The 17,113-nt window shown below is 34.7% G+C and overlaps 1 protein-coding gene across 2 annotated transcripts in view; it reads right to left on the bottom strand.

The window, feature by feature from the left end:
- Nucleotides 1-2,282: 2,282 nt before the first annotated feature.
- The window catches only part of SLC39A12 (solute carrier family 39 member 12), a 68,965-nt gene continuing 54,134 nt past the window's right edge, over nt 2,283-17,113 (bottom strand). For both annotated transcript variants that reach the window (XM_039877501.1, XM_039877500.1), the window contains one exon: nt 2,283-2,476. In XM_039877501.1, coding sequence (XP_039733435.1) covers nt 2,348-2,476 — 129 coding nt within the window. In that variant the 3' untranslated portion in view covers nt 2,283-2,347. The remainder of the gene's footprint in view (nt 2,477-17,113) is intronic.

Raw genomic sequence — 17,113 nt, 5'->3', positions numbered from 1 at the left:
CAGCCAATCCAGATTTAGACCCTGTTCATATTTAGAAGGCCAATTGTTGTCATAATATTTTTATGAGCACTCAATTTTGAGGAAAAGAGAATTCTAGTAATTCTAAGATTGTTGGTGCCTGGAAGTCCAGCTCAGGCTACTGGAGTGCTGACCTGGATTAGCAAATCAACCCACCTGAGGGGGGTTAGCAACGAGCCAGATAGAAGGTAGCATGGAGGAGGGGTTGTGAGCCAAGAAAAGTGCCCTCGGAGCCACTACATTGCACTATTTTTAGTGTGATGCCTGGAGATGACCTCTGATGGCCAGGATTCTGCTTATAATCAGGGCAGGCTGGTGATAGGCTTGCGAAACACTCACTGAGAATGTCCCTCCAAATCCTCCCGACAGCCAGCTACCTTCATGCACCTCTGAGCCTTGCCCACAACCTCCCTCATGAGGCAAGCTAAACTCACTCTAACTTGATGGTGATGCAGTGAATAGCTCACACCACAGTCTTTAATTTAGCTAGCCCCAAAGTCCTCTAAACTGGAACCTGGAACAAAGCCGGCCATCAGAGCATTTTTAATTAAACTGGCTTACGTTAAGGCTTAATGTCAAAATCAGAACTCGGTGATAGAAATGCAAACACAGATGGTGCCAGGTGCTACTTCATGGACTCTCTTCGTAGCCCTGCCCCGTACAAAGGGGTTTCTGATTAGCTACAAACTATTCTCCAACCAAAGAAGGACAAAGCTCCAGGTCTGCTTACCTTTCAAGGCAAATACCTGTGGACTTCTCATGCAGCAACTCCTGCGGCTGATCCGACGCGCAAAGGCGAGGGGGCCAAGAGAAAATTGCAACCTAGGATCCCAGATCTAGTACGAGGTTTGCAGAGTGTTAATCAACTTAATTAAAATCATACAGCCCCTGGGCAACAGAGTTGCGCGCCTGCTCTTTTGTGAAGCCAGGAGTGCCTGACTTCTACCACACCTGTGGAGCTCAGCGAGCCACCCAGACCAGCAGCATCAGCATTAGTATCACCTGGAAGTTGTTGGAAATCAAGCTCTCAGTCCCCCTTTCCCTTCTCCTCTCAAATCCAGACTTACAGAATCAGAATCTCACAAGACGGAGCCCAAGCGTCTGCGTTTTAATAAATCCCCCAGTTAAACCTAATGTGTGCCAACGTTTGAGAACGATCACCCTTATGACGATGCTCCTTAAAATCAAGATCTAAAAACAACTGAAGAAGAAACGCACCTCACTTTGAAATCAAATAAAAGTGGTTGAAAAAGACTGGGTTTGGGTGGGACATGGAAAAGAGTGTCTACTGGTCAGAGGTAGCAAAGATAGATTTGCTTGAGTGCCGTGACTCATTTGGCCAATATAATGGGATTTTCCCCTTATCAAGATATATCACACACACACACACACACACAAAGAAAAATATTAGGCACTTATCTTCCAAGAAAAATGACTAAATCCAGGGTTATTTTCTATTTTAATAATTTTGTTCAGTTATCAGTTATGTTGCTTGCACATTTCATTCATGAACTTACCCACTGAAATCATGTTTAGGGCTCTGCTTCCTCAGAAATAATTTAAAATAGATCTCATTTGTCAGTAATATTATTCCCATAAACATACTGTTAAACCTGTGAGAGCGGATGCATTAAATCTACAGCCTGACTTAAACTTTGTTATTTTTACAATTTTTGAGCTTCATCTTTTGTTCCCGGTTCTCTTTGCCTAGAACGGATTTCATTTGATGATTATACAGAAGAATGCTGACATAGTATCCTTTAGGCTTCCCAACTTTGCTTATTTATTAGCATTTATGAGCCAGTGGGAGATGCTTCCAGGTGAACTGTATAATATTGGTTTTGTAAAAGTTGATTCAGAATCTGACATCCAGGAACGGAAGGTAATAAAAACCATCACATTATAACTAGACTTTATTACATTTGTTTGTAATTTAGTTTGCTTATGGTTTATAATCCTACAGGAAAAAAAAATATTATTGACATCCAAGAAGTTGCAGCAACTTTTATCCCAATAGGCACCTGTCTACTTCAAATAGAACATTCTTTATTAGGAAAATAATATTTTTTAAAGTTTTTATTAATGATTTTAAAAGGTATAATTTCCATCATGCTGCTGGAGACTAAAAACAAAATTTCAATTAAGGATAACCTGACATTTATATACTACGAACACAAAATTGGACTATAAAATTGATAAGTTAATCAACTAAGAGATGCACACTTCACCGAAGATAAAAAATACTTCATTTATAAATCATTATAGAGTACAACGAAAGAGATAAAATGAGGCCATATAAATTCTTAGTTGAAGGATTTTGAGTATCAACTTATATTTTAATATTTTGTTCATATATAGCCAACAGTAACAGAGAAAGCCAACCTAGGGTCAATCCAAAATTCTGCAGGAGAAACATCAACCAGGGTCGCCGTGTTTGAACATGAGTCATTTCAGGAAGCTAAAAAAAGAATAAAAAACCAGAATAAGATCCAGATATATTCACTGCTGGGAAAAGTTTGGTGGGAAAACATGAGAGACTGTTATTCAGAACTCAATAACCTTTAAAATTCCCAAAACAATTATAAAATGCTTAATACCTACTCTTATCCAAAGTTTAAAATACAAGGTAAATTGAGCCATTTGATTGTGACGAGAATGACCCTAGTGATCCAGAAGTCCTAAAATGACATAGTTATCAACTGAAAGGAAACCCAATGCTTCTTACTTTTATTTCTGGAAAAAGCTTAAATGCAAAATAGATAATAGATAAAAGGTATATTTTTGACCATTCTGTTAGGTTTATGAAACTGGTAAATGCACTGGTTATTGCAAAGCATATATTTGTTTCTTTTCAAAGAGATGACTCACGGTCTTCCTGTCCTTTAGAACGATAAGGGTGTCATCTCCCAAGGCTCTATGTCATTCTCAGAGAGGTGAGTGGCCACCATTTTATATGTGTGAAATGCCCTAACGTTATTTAGAGAAAAATGTTCACTCGAGCATCTGTGCAAAGTGCCTCAATGTGCTTTTTGTCCCACGTTCTTTTGAATTTCTTTCAGTATATCTCTTTCACGTCACAGTCTTTTCTATTGGAATACAGGCTCAGGTCAAGAGACTTAACTTTGACGTTATTGACGTTTGGGGCCAGACAATCCTTTCCTACATTTTGTGGAATGCTTAGCAGCAGCATCCCTGGCTTCTACCCACTAAATGTCAGTTGTCCCTCTGCCCCCAGTCGTGACAACCAACAATTCCTCCAGATGTTGTCAAATGTCCCTAGGGGAAGGGGGGCAGGGATAAAAATCACCTCCTATTGAGAACTACTGGCTTATTTTATCTATCAAGAAAAAGGTCAAACATACAAAATATGTGACGATTTTAGATTTATGGAAATACTAAAACAGGTTGACACAGTTTTGTTTTGCTTTTTTTAATGCCTGTACAGAAGCATTCCAGATGTTTTGTTTTAGGTGTGCTTGAGAAGAATATTTCTCCATTTTCATAATTAGCTCAATCGATGGGAGGAGGATTAGGACTATTTTGACCTGCTATCTCACATCCTGGCATGGGGCAGCAGACTAAAAAACAAAGTAGGATCCAGAACCACTCTCCCACATGGATAGCCTTCGCATATGTGCCCTTTGGATGTTTTTTTTGCAATGTTTAAATATGCAGTTAATTAACCATGCTACTTTAGAGAAATTGTACATGGTTCATTATTATAAATTTTAAAGGACATTTTCAAAATCCATAAAATGTATTTGTTCTCGAAGAGCTTACAATTGATAGCATTTCTGAGAGATTAACAAAATACATGCCTTGGTGCTCCCTAAGACCTCTAATGCTCAATAGTTAGTAAACAGTTTTCAATAGTTTGCTCCAAGGCCAGACAACATAGGCAACTGGTTCCCTTCTGTCTTAGTAATTTGTACCTCAGACTGTATCTGTGAGACACAATTATGCATCCCTGGTCAAGTAAAGGCTCAAATGTTAACCTTATTTCCAAATATTGGAATAAGACATCTTATACTTTCCTCTCCTTCTTGCTTTTCACACACAATAATTAATATTGTTTTATAAGATGTGGCTGAATTAACAACTCCTCTTATCTCCACTGTCTATAGTGCCACCTGGCTGTTGTTCATCTTTGACAAATTAGTAGTTTCTGGAAATATTTTCTTGGCAAATACTAATAAAATGTGGATCATATACTGAACCATCATGATTGTTTCTCATGAATTGTTGTGGGAAAATGCTTCAGAAAAGATATAGGCATGGTGATGAAAATGGTTCTGGCTCGATAGAGAGAACTTGAGATGAATTTTCAAACCGTCAGTGTCTTAATGAACCTACATTTAGTAAGCTCATTTTCTAATTTCCATCTTTACCTCAAAATTCCACTCAAGATAGTTGGTTTGGAAGAAGTAGATCTTGATTAGATCTTGAAAAAGTTTTAGATGTAAAAAACACAGAGATAGAATTAGTTTGAGAATCTCTGCAAGTCTCAACCAGTTTCTGTTCTGAATAAATCCAAAAAGGCTATATTTTTAAAAAATTGTTTGATCTATTATTTTTCTTACTGGCCTAAACTTATAGACCTGCTGTTTGCTTGTAGTGTCTGACACGTGATAAAACTAAATACTTGTGTTTATAAGAGTTTCCAATCTCTGACGATGGTTTCACTCCCAGTGAGAAAACCAATAATCCTTTATTCTGTGCATTAGACGGTATCACCCACAAGAAAATAATGTGTATTTCAGTTCCAGGAGCTGAAATAGAATTCACATGACATAGAATGTCTTGTGTGGAATTTTACAACAGGTTCCCTGTTTTGTTTATTGTTTTGTTTTGTTTTTTAACAATAGTTTGCTCCAAGGCCAGACCATAGGCAACTGGTTCCCTAAATAATTGGCTCAATAATAACCTGCCATCCATTCAAGTGTGCCTTCTGGCAGCCCATGTTCCCTCAAGGTCTTCAGAATTGTCTGGTTGAAGGTCTTATGCAATGCTTACTTTCATTTATATTCATTTTTTCGTGCCCTTTCTTATACCTTTTCCCTTCCCCATTTCCTCATAATCCTGCTAGACATAAAATTACTATCTCCTTTTAGTTATGAGGAAACATTGGCTCAGGAAGGAAAATTACTTACCCAAAGTCACATAAATGTGATGTCAGAACTAGGGCAAGAGGCTAGGTCATCTCATTACTGGAGAGGACATACAAAGCCCTACAGAGACCAGCTCTCTGTCTGAAATTCATCTCTATTTTGACCAATATCTTTCTACATAATTAGAAAAAATGGAAAATGCCAACACTAAAAATGTCCAATTAGGCATAAAATAGTCACTGTATGTGATGAAAATACATGATACAACATATAGATATCATGCTGCCTTTGACCTCGAAGATATCACATTACTGGTTCTATTTTCAAGGCAAACAATATGCACTTAAAGAAAGCTATAACAACAGACTGATGTTGTAAGCCTATAGAAGCACACAAACCATGAAAATTAACATTTTTAAAAGTTTAAGGAGATTCTCGTTCTGATATAGAAGCTTTAATCTTAATTTGTGTGGCCTCTGACCTTTCCTTGTCCATGCATAAATGCGTTTGGCAGGAAAACCCAGCATAGTTTGCTTTCTTTTGAGACAATACTTGGCTTTCTTTTAGATTATTATGAATGATCATATGAACCATAATATCTCTTGGATTCATACCAAAGTACCAAAGAGTCCTACAGAAAGTCTGTCCAAAAGATACAAATATAAAATGCCAAAGCTCAAACCACATCTCATTACAGCATTTCACTTGTTTTGAATCTACACATATATTTTTTAACATTTCAGTCAGTAAAACTTGAAGGAAAATAAAGGTCCTTAGGAATTGATTTGCAAGAGTCTATATTTTGTATTTCTCTTTTTAAAATTCCCAACAAGAGTTTAAGCACCACCATTTTTTCTTGGCTTGCAAGAGAGAAAGGTTCCCATTTCCTCCAGGGCAATTAAACTCTTTTATTGAACAATTTTACAGATCTTGACTTATACCCTTAAGACAAGAGCGGGCAAAATGATGGATAGAATACATTAACATTGAAGAAAAAGATCCAGAAAAAAGAGAAATGTTAGCAAAGCAGCCCTGCCCAGAGATAGAGCTAAGAAAAATGTCCTTCAGATTTCTCCCAGCAATTTAGAAAACCTGGAGTAGAAAGTAACTTCCTTTTTGACCTCCATGCTTAGCAAGTCCCCAAACTCAAATCAGTGGACACCAAGACATGATAGTCAAGGAGCTGTAATTTTCTGAAGAAAAAAAATTATTTTTTTTGCCTATGCTGCAACTCTTTAACACGCCATTGTTCTTTTTTACGATTTTGAATCAGGCACAGGAAATGAATATCCTCAGATGCACAAAGTCCACATATTAACTGTGACTTGTCTAGAGATAATGGTCCCCGCAAGCTGTATTAACTAATTGAGATGTAGTTGTGATGGTCAACTGCTAATCAGGATTGCTAAATATTTTAGAAAATGACAAGTAAGTAAATGTTTTAAACTTGAGTCAGTCCTTATAATTATATTCCTAGTCAAGCAGAAGTTTTAAAATGAATGTTCACAGAGAATGTTAAAACACATCACACAAGAAAGTGGATGAATACTAACATCATGTACTATGTAATAATTATACACGAGGGAGGACCTGTCACAAAGAAGGATGGTCTATAAAACATATCCTAGAACTAAGATTATCTCTCCTCTTGTTCCATGCAAAGCCTTCTCTGGCAATTTCTGTCTGTAATCTTACTACTTCCATCTATAATCTGAAGCTGATTTCTTACTGGTGTCATTAAAGATCTATTACTGGATGTTTCAACATTTAAATTCAGTATGGTTCCTAGCATCCAATGCTTCTAAAATACACTAAAAATTTCAAAGCCTTGTCATTATTAAAAATTAAGATTTCAGATATAGAAATTCAATGTTCATTCACTGAAGACAGTTGATGATCTCTTATGAAGTTAAAATTGTAATTCAAATATTTTTCCTTTCTGAGGGATGTGTAGCTTTTGGGATCACCAACTTTTAAGGGAAATTATTTGCTTTCTTATTCAAGAAGTTCCTTTACGAACTGATTTATGCCATCTTCCTTTCAGAGAGACCCTAAAGCCCACTGTGCATATGGAGTCAGGTACACATTTGCATTTGTCAAGAAGAACCATGTTTGTCCCTAAATAATATAATGAGGAAAAAACTCAGTAACTTATTTTGTAGGACATCCTAATTATGCTTAAACAGGCGTACACATTCCATAGGCTGTTCTATCACTGTCACATTCATAAATGGCTTAGTTTTGTCCTTGCAAAAGACACATAGCTGAGAACAAAATGGAAACCTGTTAGTGAAAGGCACCATCTGGATTGCAAATCTGCAATTATCTGTTTGCATGTGCAAACTTAAAGGTTGAATATTAAAGATTTCTAATTTCAGGTATGGCGTATAAGGAGATTAGAATCCTGCCAGTGTGTCCTAACAACAAGTAAAAATCTGGAAAAACTGAAAAATTAACAATTCTCCTTAGACATGTCAGAAAAATGAGGTTGCAGGATAAACTGCTGGCTCAGACACTGGAGAGAAAGACAGATGGATACAGAGAATACAACTCACCAGAGCAGAAACCCACAAACAGAAACCTCTGTGGGAGCCAGTCCTAGAGCAGAGAAACTCGTGGGGACAAGAAGTTCACAACCCAGGGGCACAGACTCACCAAAAGACTGAGACCTAATCATAAGACTAGCTGTTTCCCCTCCCCCCAGGTACTATTACTATGTTAATAAAGGCCTATTTATGACAGTTCCTTTTACCCAGTACATCACATCATCTTTTTTAAAAAAAATACTAAAAGGCAAAAAACACACTTTGAAGAGACTGAATAAACATCAGACCCAGAGTCAGATATGGCAGAAAGGTTGGCATTATCAGACAAGGAAATTTTAAAAACTGTGATTAATATGCTAAGGGCTTTAATGGAAAAAGTAGACCAAAAATGCAATAACAGATGGATAATATAAACAGAGAGATGGAAATTCTAAGAAATAATCAAAAAAGGAATGTTAGACATCAAAAACGCTATGAAGAATGCTTTAGATGGGCTCATCAGTGGACTGTGCGTGGCTGAGGAAAAACTCTCTGAGCTTGATGATATGACTATAGAAACTTTCAAAACTAAAAATCAAAGAGAATAATGACTGAAAAAACAGAGCACAATATCCAAGTACCATGGGATAACTGCAAAAGGGGTAACATATGTGTAATAGGAAAAGTCAGAAAAAGAGAGAAAGGAACAGAAGCAAATTAGAAGCAATAACAGCTGAGAATTTTCCCCAAATTAATGTCAGACACCAAACCACAGGTCCAGGAAGCTCAGAGAACACCAAGCAGAATAAATGCCCTTCAAAAAAAAAAAATAGAGAGGCATATCATTTTCAAACTTCAAAAAAGTCAGAGATTAAAAAAGAAATCTTAAAAGAAACCAGAGGGAAAAAAATATCTTACTTATAGAGGAACAAGGATAAGAATTACAACTGAATTCTCCTCAGAAACTATGTAAGCAAAAAGACTAAAGTGAAGTATTTGAAATGTTAAGAGAGAAAACCACCAACCTAGAATTCTAAACCCCCCCAAATTATCCTTCAAAAGTGAAGGAGAAATAAATACTTTCTCAGACAAACAAAAATTGAGGGAATTTGTTGTCAGTAGACCATCCTTGCAAGAAATGTTAAAAGTTTTTCAGAGAAAAGAAAATACTATAGGTCAGAAACTGGAATCTACATAAAGGAAGAAGAATATCAGGAAATGAATAAGGCAAGATAAACACCTTTCTCACTCATAATTTATCCAATAAATTTGTTCAAAATACTAATGGCAACAATGTGTTCGATTATGTATGCTTGTATGTGTATGTGTGCACTGAGATATATTGAAATGATTGGCAGCAATGACACAAGGAACAAGAAGAATGAATTAGGAATATTTTGTTATTATAAGGTACTTACATTACCCATGAAGCAGTATAGTGTTATGTGAAAGCGACACTGGATTAGTTGTATGTATATTGAGAACTCTAGGGCAACCATTTAAAAAATGAAAAAGAGAAATATAGTTAATATGCTAAGAAAGGAGACAAAATTGAATAAAATAAAATGCTCGATTAAAACCAAAAGGCAGGAAAAAAGTGTGAAAGATAAAAATAGCAACAAAGAACAAGGGCAACAATTAGAAAACAGTAATAAATATGGTAGATAATTATCCAACTATATCAATAATCACTGTACATGTCAATGGTCTAAACACACCAATTAAAAGACAGACATTTTCAGAGTAGATCAAAAAATAAGATCCAAGTATATGCTGCCTACAAGAAACCCACTTTAAATATAAAGACATGTCTAGATTAAAAGTAAAGAAATGGAGGAAGATATATCTTGCTAATACTAATCAAAAGTGAGTGAGAGTAGCTATATTACTATCAAACAGAACAAACTTCAAAGCAAGGAAAGTTATCAGGGATAAAGATAGACATTAAATAAGAAGAAAAACCTCAATACTCCAATAACCTTTCATGTTTATGCTCCTAACAATAGTGTTAAAATACATGAGGCAAAACTAATAGAACAGCAAGGAGAAATAGATGGATCAAGGAGAAACAAATGGATCCACTATTAGAGTTGGAGACTTTAATACCTATCAGAAACAGACATATCCAGAAAACAAAAAATCAGTGAGATCACTGTTGAAGAACTAAAAACCATCAGTCAACTGGAATAATTGGCACCTATAAATGACTTCAGCCAATAACAAAATAATTAACATTCTTCTCAACCTCACATAAAACATTCACCTAGATAGACCACACTGTGGTCCATAAAGCACACCTTAATAAGATAAAAGAATAGAAATCATACAATGTCTTCTCTCAGACAACAATGGAATTAAACTAGAAATCCATGACAAAAATACAGCTGAAAAATCCCAAATAGATGGAGATTAAACAACACACTTCTAAAGAATACAAAGATCAAAGAAGAAATTTCAAGATAAATTTTTCAAAAACATTTGAACAAAACAAAAATGCAATTATCAAAGTTTGTAGGATACAGCAAAAGCAGTGCTTAGAGAGAAATAGCAGAAAAGAAGAAAGGCCTATGATCAATAATCTAAGCTTCTACCTTAGGAAACTGTAAGAATAGGAAATTAAATCCGAAGTAAGGAGAAGAAAGAAAAGTAATGAAAATTAAAGCAGAAATCAATTAAATTGAGAACAGGAAAATGATTTTAAAAAATCAACAAAACCAAAAGCTGATTTTGTGAAAAGATCAATAAAATCAGTAAGCCTCTACCCAGGATAACTAAGAAAAAAAGACAGAAGACAAAAATTATTAATATAGGAAATGAAAACAGGAGTATCAATACAAATTCCATGGACAAAAAGGTATAATAAAGGAATATCATAAACAACTCTCTGTCCACAAATATGATAACCTAGGTGAAATACACCAATTCTTTGAAAGACACAACCTGCCCAAACTCACACAAGATTAAATAGACAATCTGAATAGGCCTATATCTATAAAAAAATCGAATCAATATTAACCTTCCAAAGCAAAAAGCACCAGGCTCAGATGGGTTCACTAGTGAATTCTATCAAACATTTAAGGAAGAAATATGACAATTCTCTATAATCTTTTCCAGATGATAAAAGCAGAGGAAAGACTTCCTAACCCATTCTATGAGGCCAGCATTGTTTTAGTACCAAAACTAGACAAAGACATTACAAGAAAACTACAGACCAATATTTCTCCTGAACAGGGATGCAAGAATCCTCAACAAAAGAGTAGCAGATTGAATCCAGCATGTATAAAAAGAATTATATACCATGACCAAGTGAGATTTATCCCAGGTCTATAAGGCTGCTTCAACATTCAAAAGTTAGTATAATCTACATTACAATATCAATAAGGTGAAGAAGAAAACTCCCATCATTATATCAGTAAATGCATAAAAAGTACTGACAAAATCCAACACACATTATGATAACAACTCCCAGCACACTAGGAATAGAGAGAAACTTCCTCGGATTCATAATGAACATCTATTTAAAAAAAAAAAAACCTACAACTCAAAGAGAGAGAGATCATACTAATCATCTCACTTTGAGTGAGAAACTCAGTTCTCCTGCTAAGATTAGGCACAAGGAAAGGATGTGCCTTTCTACCACTGCTTTTCAACATCATAGTGGAAGTCTTAGTGGATGCATTAAGAGAAGAAATGAAAAGGAAATAAAATAAAAACTAAAGAAAATAAAAATAAAAAAATAAGAGAAGGAAATAAAAAGTATACAGACTTGGAAAAAAGAAATAAAACTATCTTTCTTTTTAGTTGATATGATCATCTATACAGAAAATGCAAAAGAATCAACAAAAAGCTCCTGGAACTAATAAGTGCTTATATCAAGGTTGCAAGATACAAGGTTAACATACAAAAGTCAATTGCTTTCCTATGTACCAGGAATAAATAAGTGGAATTTAAATTAAAAACATATTTCCACTTATATTAGCACCAAAAAATGAAATACTTTGATATAAATCTAACAAATTAGGGACGAAATCTACATGAGGAAACTATAAAACTCTAATGAAAGCTATCAGGTAAAAACTAAATAAATGGAGAGAATTTCCACGTTCATGGATAGGATGACTCAATATTGTTAAGATGTCAGTTCTTTCATAATTCAACACAACACCAACCAAAATTCCAGGAAGTTATTCTTTAAATATTAAAAAAGTGATTCTAAAGTTTACGCGAAAAGGCAAAAGAGCCAGAAGAGCCAACATAATATTGAAGGAGAAGGACAAATTTGGAAAATTGACACTACCCAACTTTAAGACTTACTTTAAAGCTATAGTAATTGACAGTATGGTATTGGAAAGACTAGACAATCAGATCAATGAAACAGAATAGAGAAGCCAGAAATAGAGCCACATATACAATTAGCTAATCTTTGATTAAGGTACATAAGTAATAAAATGTCCTTTCAACAAATGGTGTTGAAACTATTAGACATCCATATGCAAAAAAAAAAAAAGAATTTATATACAGACCTTATATCCTCCACAAAATTAAGTCAAGATAGATCATACATCTAAAAAGAAAATACAAAATTATGAAACTTTAGAAAACAAAGAAGAAAACCTAGATGGTCTTGGATATGGTGATGCCTTTTTACATACAACACCAAAGACATGATACATGAAAGATATACTTGATAAGCTGAATTTCATTACAATTAAAAACTTCTGCTCTGAAAAAGACAACATCAAGAGAATGAAAGGACAAGCTAGAGACAGGGAGAAAATGGTTTCAAAAGACATATCTGACCAAAAAAAACTGTTATACAAAATATATGAAGAATGCTTTAAATTTAACAGTAAGGAAATAAGCCACATGATTTTTTTTTAAATGTTCAGCAAAAGACCTGAACAGACAGCTCCCTGAAAAAGGCATACAGGTAGTGACAAGGAAGCATAGGAGATGTTCATATGTCATCAGGGAATTTCAAATTAAAATAGCAATGTGATATCACTATACAACTCCAGTTGACCCTTGAACCCATCCACAGTTGGGAATCCACATATGCAACTCCACTGCATGAGGGTCTGCACTCCTAATCCTGAATTGTTCAAGAGTCAACTGTATTAGAATGGCCAAAATTCACACACTGACAACACCAAATGCTGGCGAGAATTTGGAGCTACAGAAACTCTCATTCACTGTTGGTGGAAGTGCCAAATGGTACAGCTACTTGGCAAGACATTTGGCAGTTTTTTACAAAACAAAACATACTCTTACTATGCGATCCCGTATTTATACTCCTTGGTATCTACACAAATATATTGAAAACTTATGTTCACACAAAACCTGCACATATATATTTATAGCAGCTTTATTAAGAATTGCCAAAACTTGGAAGCAACCAAGATGTCTTTCAGTAGGTGAATTGATAGACAAACTGTGGTACATCTGACCAATAGACTATTATTCCACTCTATCAAGCCTTGAAAAGACAAGGATGAACCTTAAATGCATGTTACTAAATGAAAGAAGCCAGTCTCAAAAGGTACACGCTGTATTATTCCAACTATATGGCATTTCGGAAAAGGCGAAACTGTGGAGATAACAAAAATTAGTGGTTGCCAGGGGTTAGTGGAGAAAGGGGGATGAATAGGCAAAATAGAGGATTTTTAGGGCAGGGAAACTATTCTGTATGATGTAAACAGAATGTACAACACCAAGCATAAGCCCTAATGGACCTCGCTTAATAAGCTATGGACTTTGCTAGTAAACTATGGATTTTGGGTGATAATGATGTGTCAGTGTATTTTTATTGATTGTAACACATGTCCCACTGTGGTGAGAAAAGTCGATGGGGGAAAGGTGTTCATGTGCAGGTCAGATGTTATATGGGAATTTTCGGTACTTTCCACTCAATTTTGCCATGAACCTAAAACTGCTCTAAAAAAAAAAAAGTTTATTCACTTTTAAAAATTCATTTCACAGTCACGCTAACCACATTTCAAGGGCTCCGTGGGATAGCCACATGTGTGTAGTGGCCACCATCATACACAGTGCAGACAAAAAAAAAATGTTTATCTAAGCCTAGTGTAAATGAAAGAAACTCTTATCTTAGCAGGAACTAAGGCATGCCAGGAGAAGAATCAAAATGGTTATGGATCATTCTGTATTTCTCGTGTCCCACCCACACATTCCTATTACTCTAAAAATAAAAAATAGAAAAAAAAAGAGAAGAAGAAGGAAAAACTAAAGCATATTTTGAGTTACTGGACTGTTTGGTAGCTAAAGCCAAACTAGACAGTGACATTTGAAAGTCTTCTATTTATACTCAGAAGAGAAAGATTTTTTCCAAGTATTTTCCACAGTCTTATACTAATATACCTAGATTTTTTTTTTTCCAAATGATCATCACCGCTATGAAGAACCACTGGGACATTTCTATATTTTCAAACACTTGAGGAAAAAAATAATATTTTGAATATTCACTCATCCACATACCTAGAACAATGTTAATAAGCCACTCAGCTGATTTTTCTCTTAATTTTTTGTAGGGTCGCTTGATGATTATTTATTGACAACACGTTAAATAAAAATGGTTATAAAGAGACATGTAGGAGTCCTTCTATTAAATAGATGGAGAGGTAGATAGATTTATTACAGTTCTTAATGACACCCAAAAGTGTTGGCAAAACCTAATATTCAGTTCATATAATCCTTTATCCATGCACTGTCTCCAAGAAAATTTTCTAAAGAGGTCATCCTTGAGATCACAACTTGCTGAAAAATTGGTAAATTAGAAGGAATGTTTGGCCTTTACGAATCCCAAAAATCGATTAACTGAACTTTATCTTTTTTCTCCCATCCGTTGGCTGACCAACCTACTTGTTTCAGTAAGTTCCACCACAGAGATAATCACATGACCTTTTTGCTCTTCCAGATGGTTGACAACATAAAGCCATACATAGCCTCTTTCTTCATAGCAGGGATCAATTTATGCACTCAATAAACTTTAGATGAATTGAATTTGTAAATAATCTATGTTAGTGCTAATGAGCAATTGAGATCACATTTGGCATTCACTGTCACAAGCTTTATAAAAATACCAGGGAAGTTGCTCTAGTGAATGAAAAATCACAAAAAGACAAAATTTGTCATACAGTCCTCATTATGAATTTAAGAAAACATCATCCCTTTTAACTTTGAGAAGCAACAGGGATTTCTTTTAGACATTCTAATCAATTCATGTTTATCTATTCATACAACTTAAAATTGACAAAAAAAAGAAAAATAGATAGTGGGTAGAATTGCAGCAGATTTCTGTTTTGAGTGAGTTTAAAAAACAAAACAATTAAAATGGGGTTATGATATTAATAATGAAATCCTTTTTACTTTAAATGTTTGTAACTTACAGTTTTATTCACTATACCATTATGTTAAAAAAATACTACTTATAAAACATGCTTTTCTGTTAAATTAAAATTTATTACCTAGTATCAATACTCTTTTTTATCCTCAAGATGTTAAAATATGATTTTAAAATTCAGCTGAGTTGTAATATACAAAATCAACACACGAAAATCCATTGCATTCTATACAAAAACAATGAACACTCTGTAAATGATATTAAGAAAATAATTCCACTTGCAATAGCATCAAAAGAATAAAATACTTAGGAATAAACTTAACCAAGAAAGTGAATCACTTATACTCTGAAAACTATAAAATGTTGCTGACAGAAATAAAAAGATATCCCATATTCACTGATTAGAAGACTTAATATTGTCAACATAGCAGTACTAGGTAGTGTGATCTACAGATTTAATGCAATCCATATCAAAATCCTAATGATCTTGTTTTGCAGAAGTAGAAAAAAATTCATCCTAAAATTTATATAGTATCTCAACAGACTTAGAATAGCCAAAAGAATCTTGAAATAGAACAAGGTTGGAGGTCTCATATTTCCCGATACCAAAACTTACTTCAAAGCTACAACAATCAAAAGAATGTGGTCCTGGCATAAAGACAGACTTATAGACCAATGGAATACAGTAGAGAGCCAAGAAATAAACTCTTACATACACAGGCAGTTGAATTTTGAAAAGAGTGTGAAGAAAATTCAATAGGGAAAAGAACAGTCCTTTCTACAAAAGATGTTGGGAAAACTAGACATCCACATGCTAAAGAATAAAGTTGGACTCTTACCTTACACCACATACAAAAATTAACTCAAAATAGATCAAAAATATAAATATAAGACCTAAAACTATAAAATACTTAGAAGAAATAATAGGAAAAAACTTCATAATATTGAATTTTGCAATAATTTCTTGAATATGCCACTAAAAGCTCAGGCAACAAAGCAAAATAAATTGGACTTCATTATGATTAAAACCTTTTATGCATCAAAGGATACTATAAACAGAGTGAAAAAGCAACCCACGGAACAAGAGAAAATACTTGCTAATCATATATCTGATAAGGGGTTAATATTCAGAATACATAAAGAACTTGTTCATGCAACTTGTACACACACACACAAACCCAATTAATAAATGAGCAAAGGACTCGAATAGACATTTCTCCAAAGAAGATATGCAAATCACCAATAAGCACATGAAAAGATGTTTAACATTACTAATCATTAGGGAAATGCAAATAAAAACCGCAGTGAGATATAACTTCACTCCCATTATGATCACTATTTTCAAAATAACAGAAAATAAGTGTTGGTGAGGATACAGAGGAACTGAAACCCTCGTGCACTGTTGGTGGCAATGTAAAATAGTGCGGCCACTACAGAAAACAGTCTGGCAGTTTTCAAATTATTAAAAATAGAATTATCATATGATTCGGCAACTCCACTACTGGATATATACACACATGAATTGAAAGTCAGAACTTCAAGAGATAGTTGTACACCTGTGTTCATAGCAGCATTATTCACAATAGCCACAAGGTGACAACAACCCAGGTGTTCACTGATAGATAAATGCATAAACAAAACATGGTATATACATACAATGGAACATTACTCAGCACTAAAAAGGAAGGAATTCTGACATGCTATGACATGGAGGAGCCTTGAGGACCTTATGCTAAGAGAAATAAGCCAGTCGCAAAAGGACAGACACTACGTGATTCCATTTATATGAGGTACGTAGAGCAGTCAAATTCATAGACAGAAAGGAGAATGGTGATTGCCAAGGAGTCGGGGTCTGGGGTATGGAGAGTTATTGTTTAATGGGTATGGAGCTTCAGTTTGGAGACATAAAAAACATTCCAGAGATGGATGGTGGTGATGGATACACAACAATATGAGTGTACTTAATGCCATTGAATGTTCACCGGGAAATGGTGAAAATGGTAAATTTTATGTTATGAATATTTGACCATGATAAGCACTCTCTCTCCTTTCTCTCTCTGCAACTCTCTCCCTCCCTTCTTTCACATACTCTCTCCATCTCCTCT

Source organism: Pteropus medius, unplaced genomic scaffold (assembly GCF_902729225.1).
Source record: "Pteropus medius unplaced genomic scaffold, Ma_sr-lr_union100, whole genome shotgun sequence".
NCBI lineage: Eukaryota > Metazoa > Chordata > Mammalia > Chiroptera > Pteropodidae > Pteropus > Pteropus medius.
The sequence above is the reverse complement of the archived record's forward strand: the minus strand, read 5'-3'. Positions and strand labels throughout refer to the sequence as shown.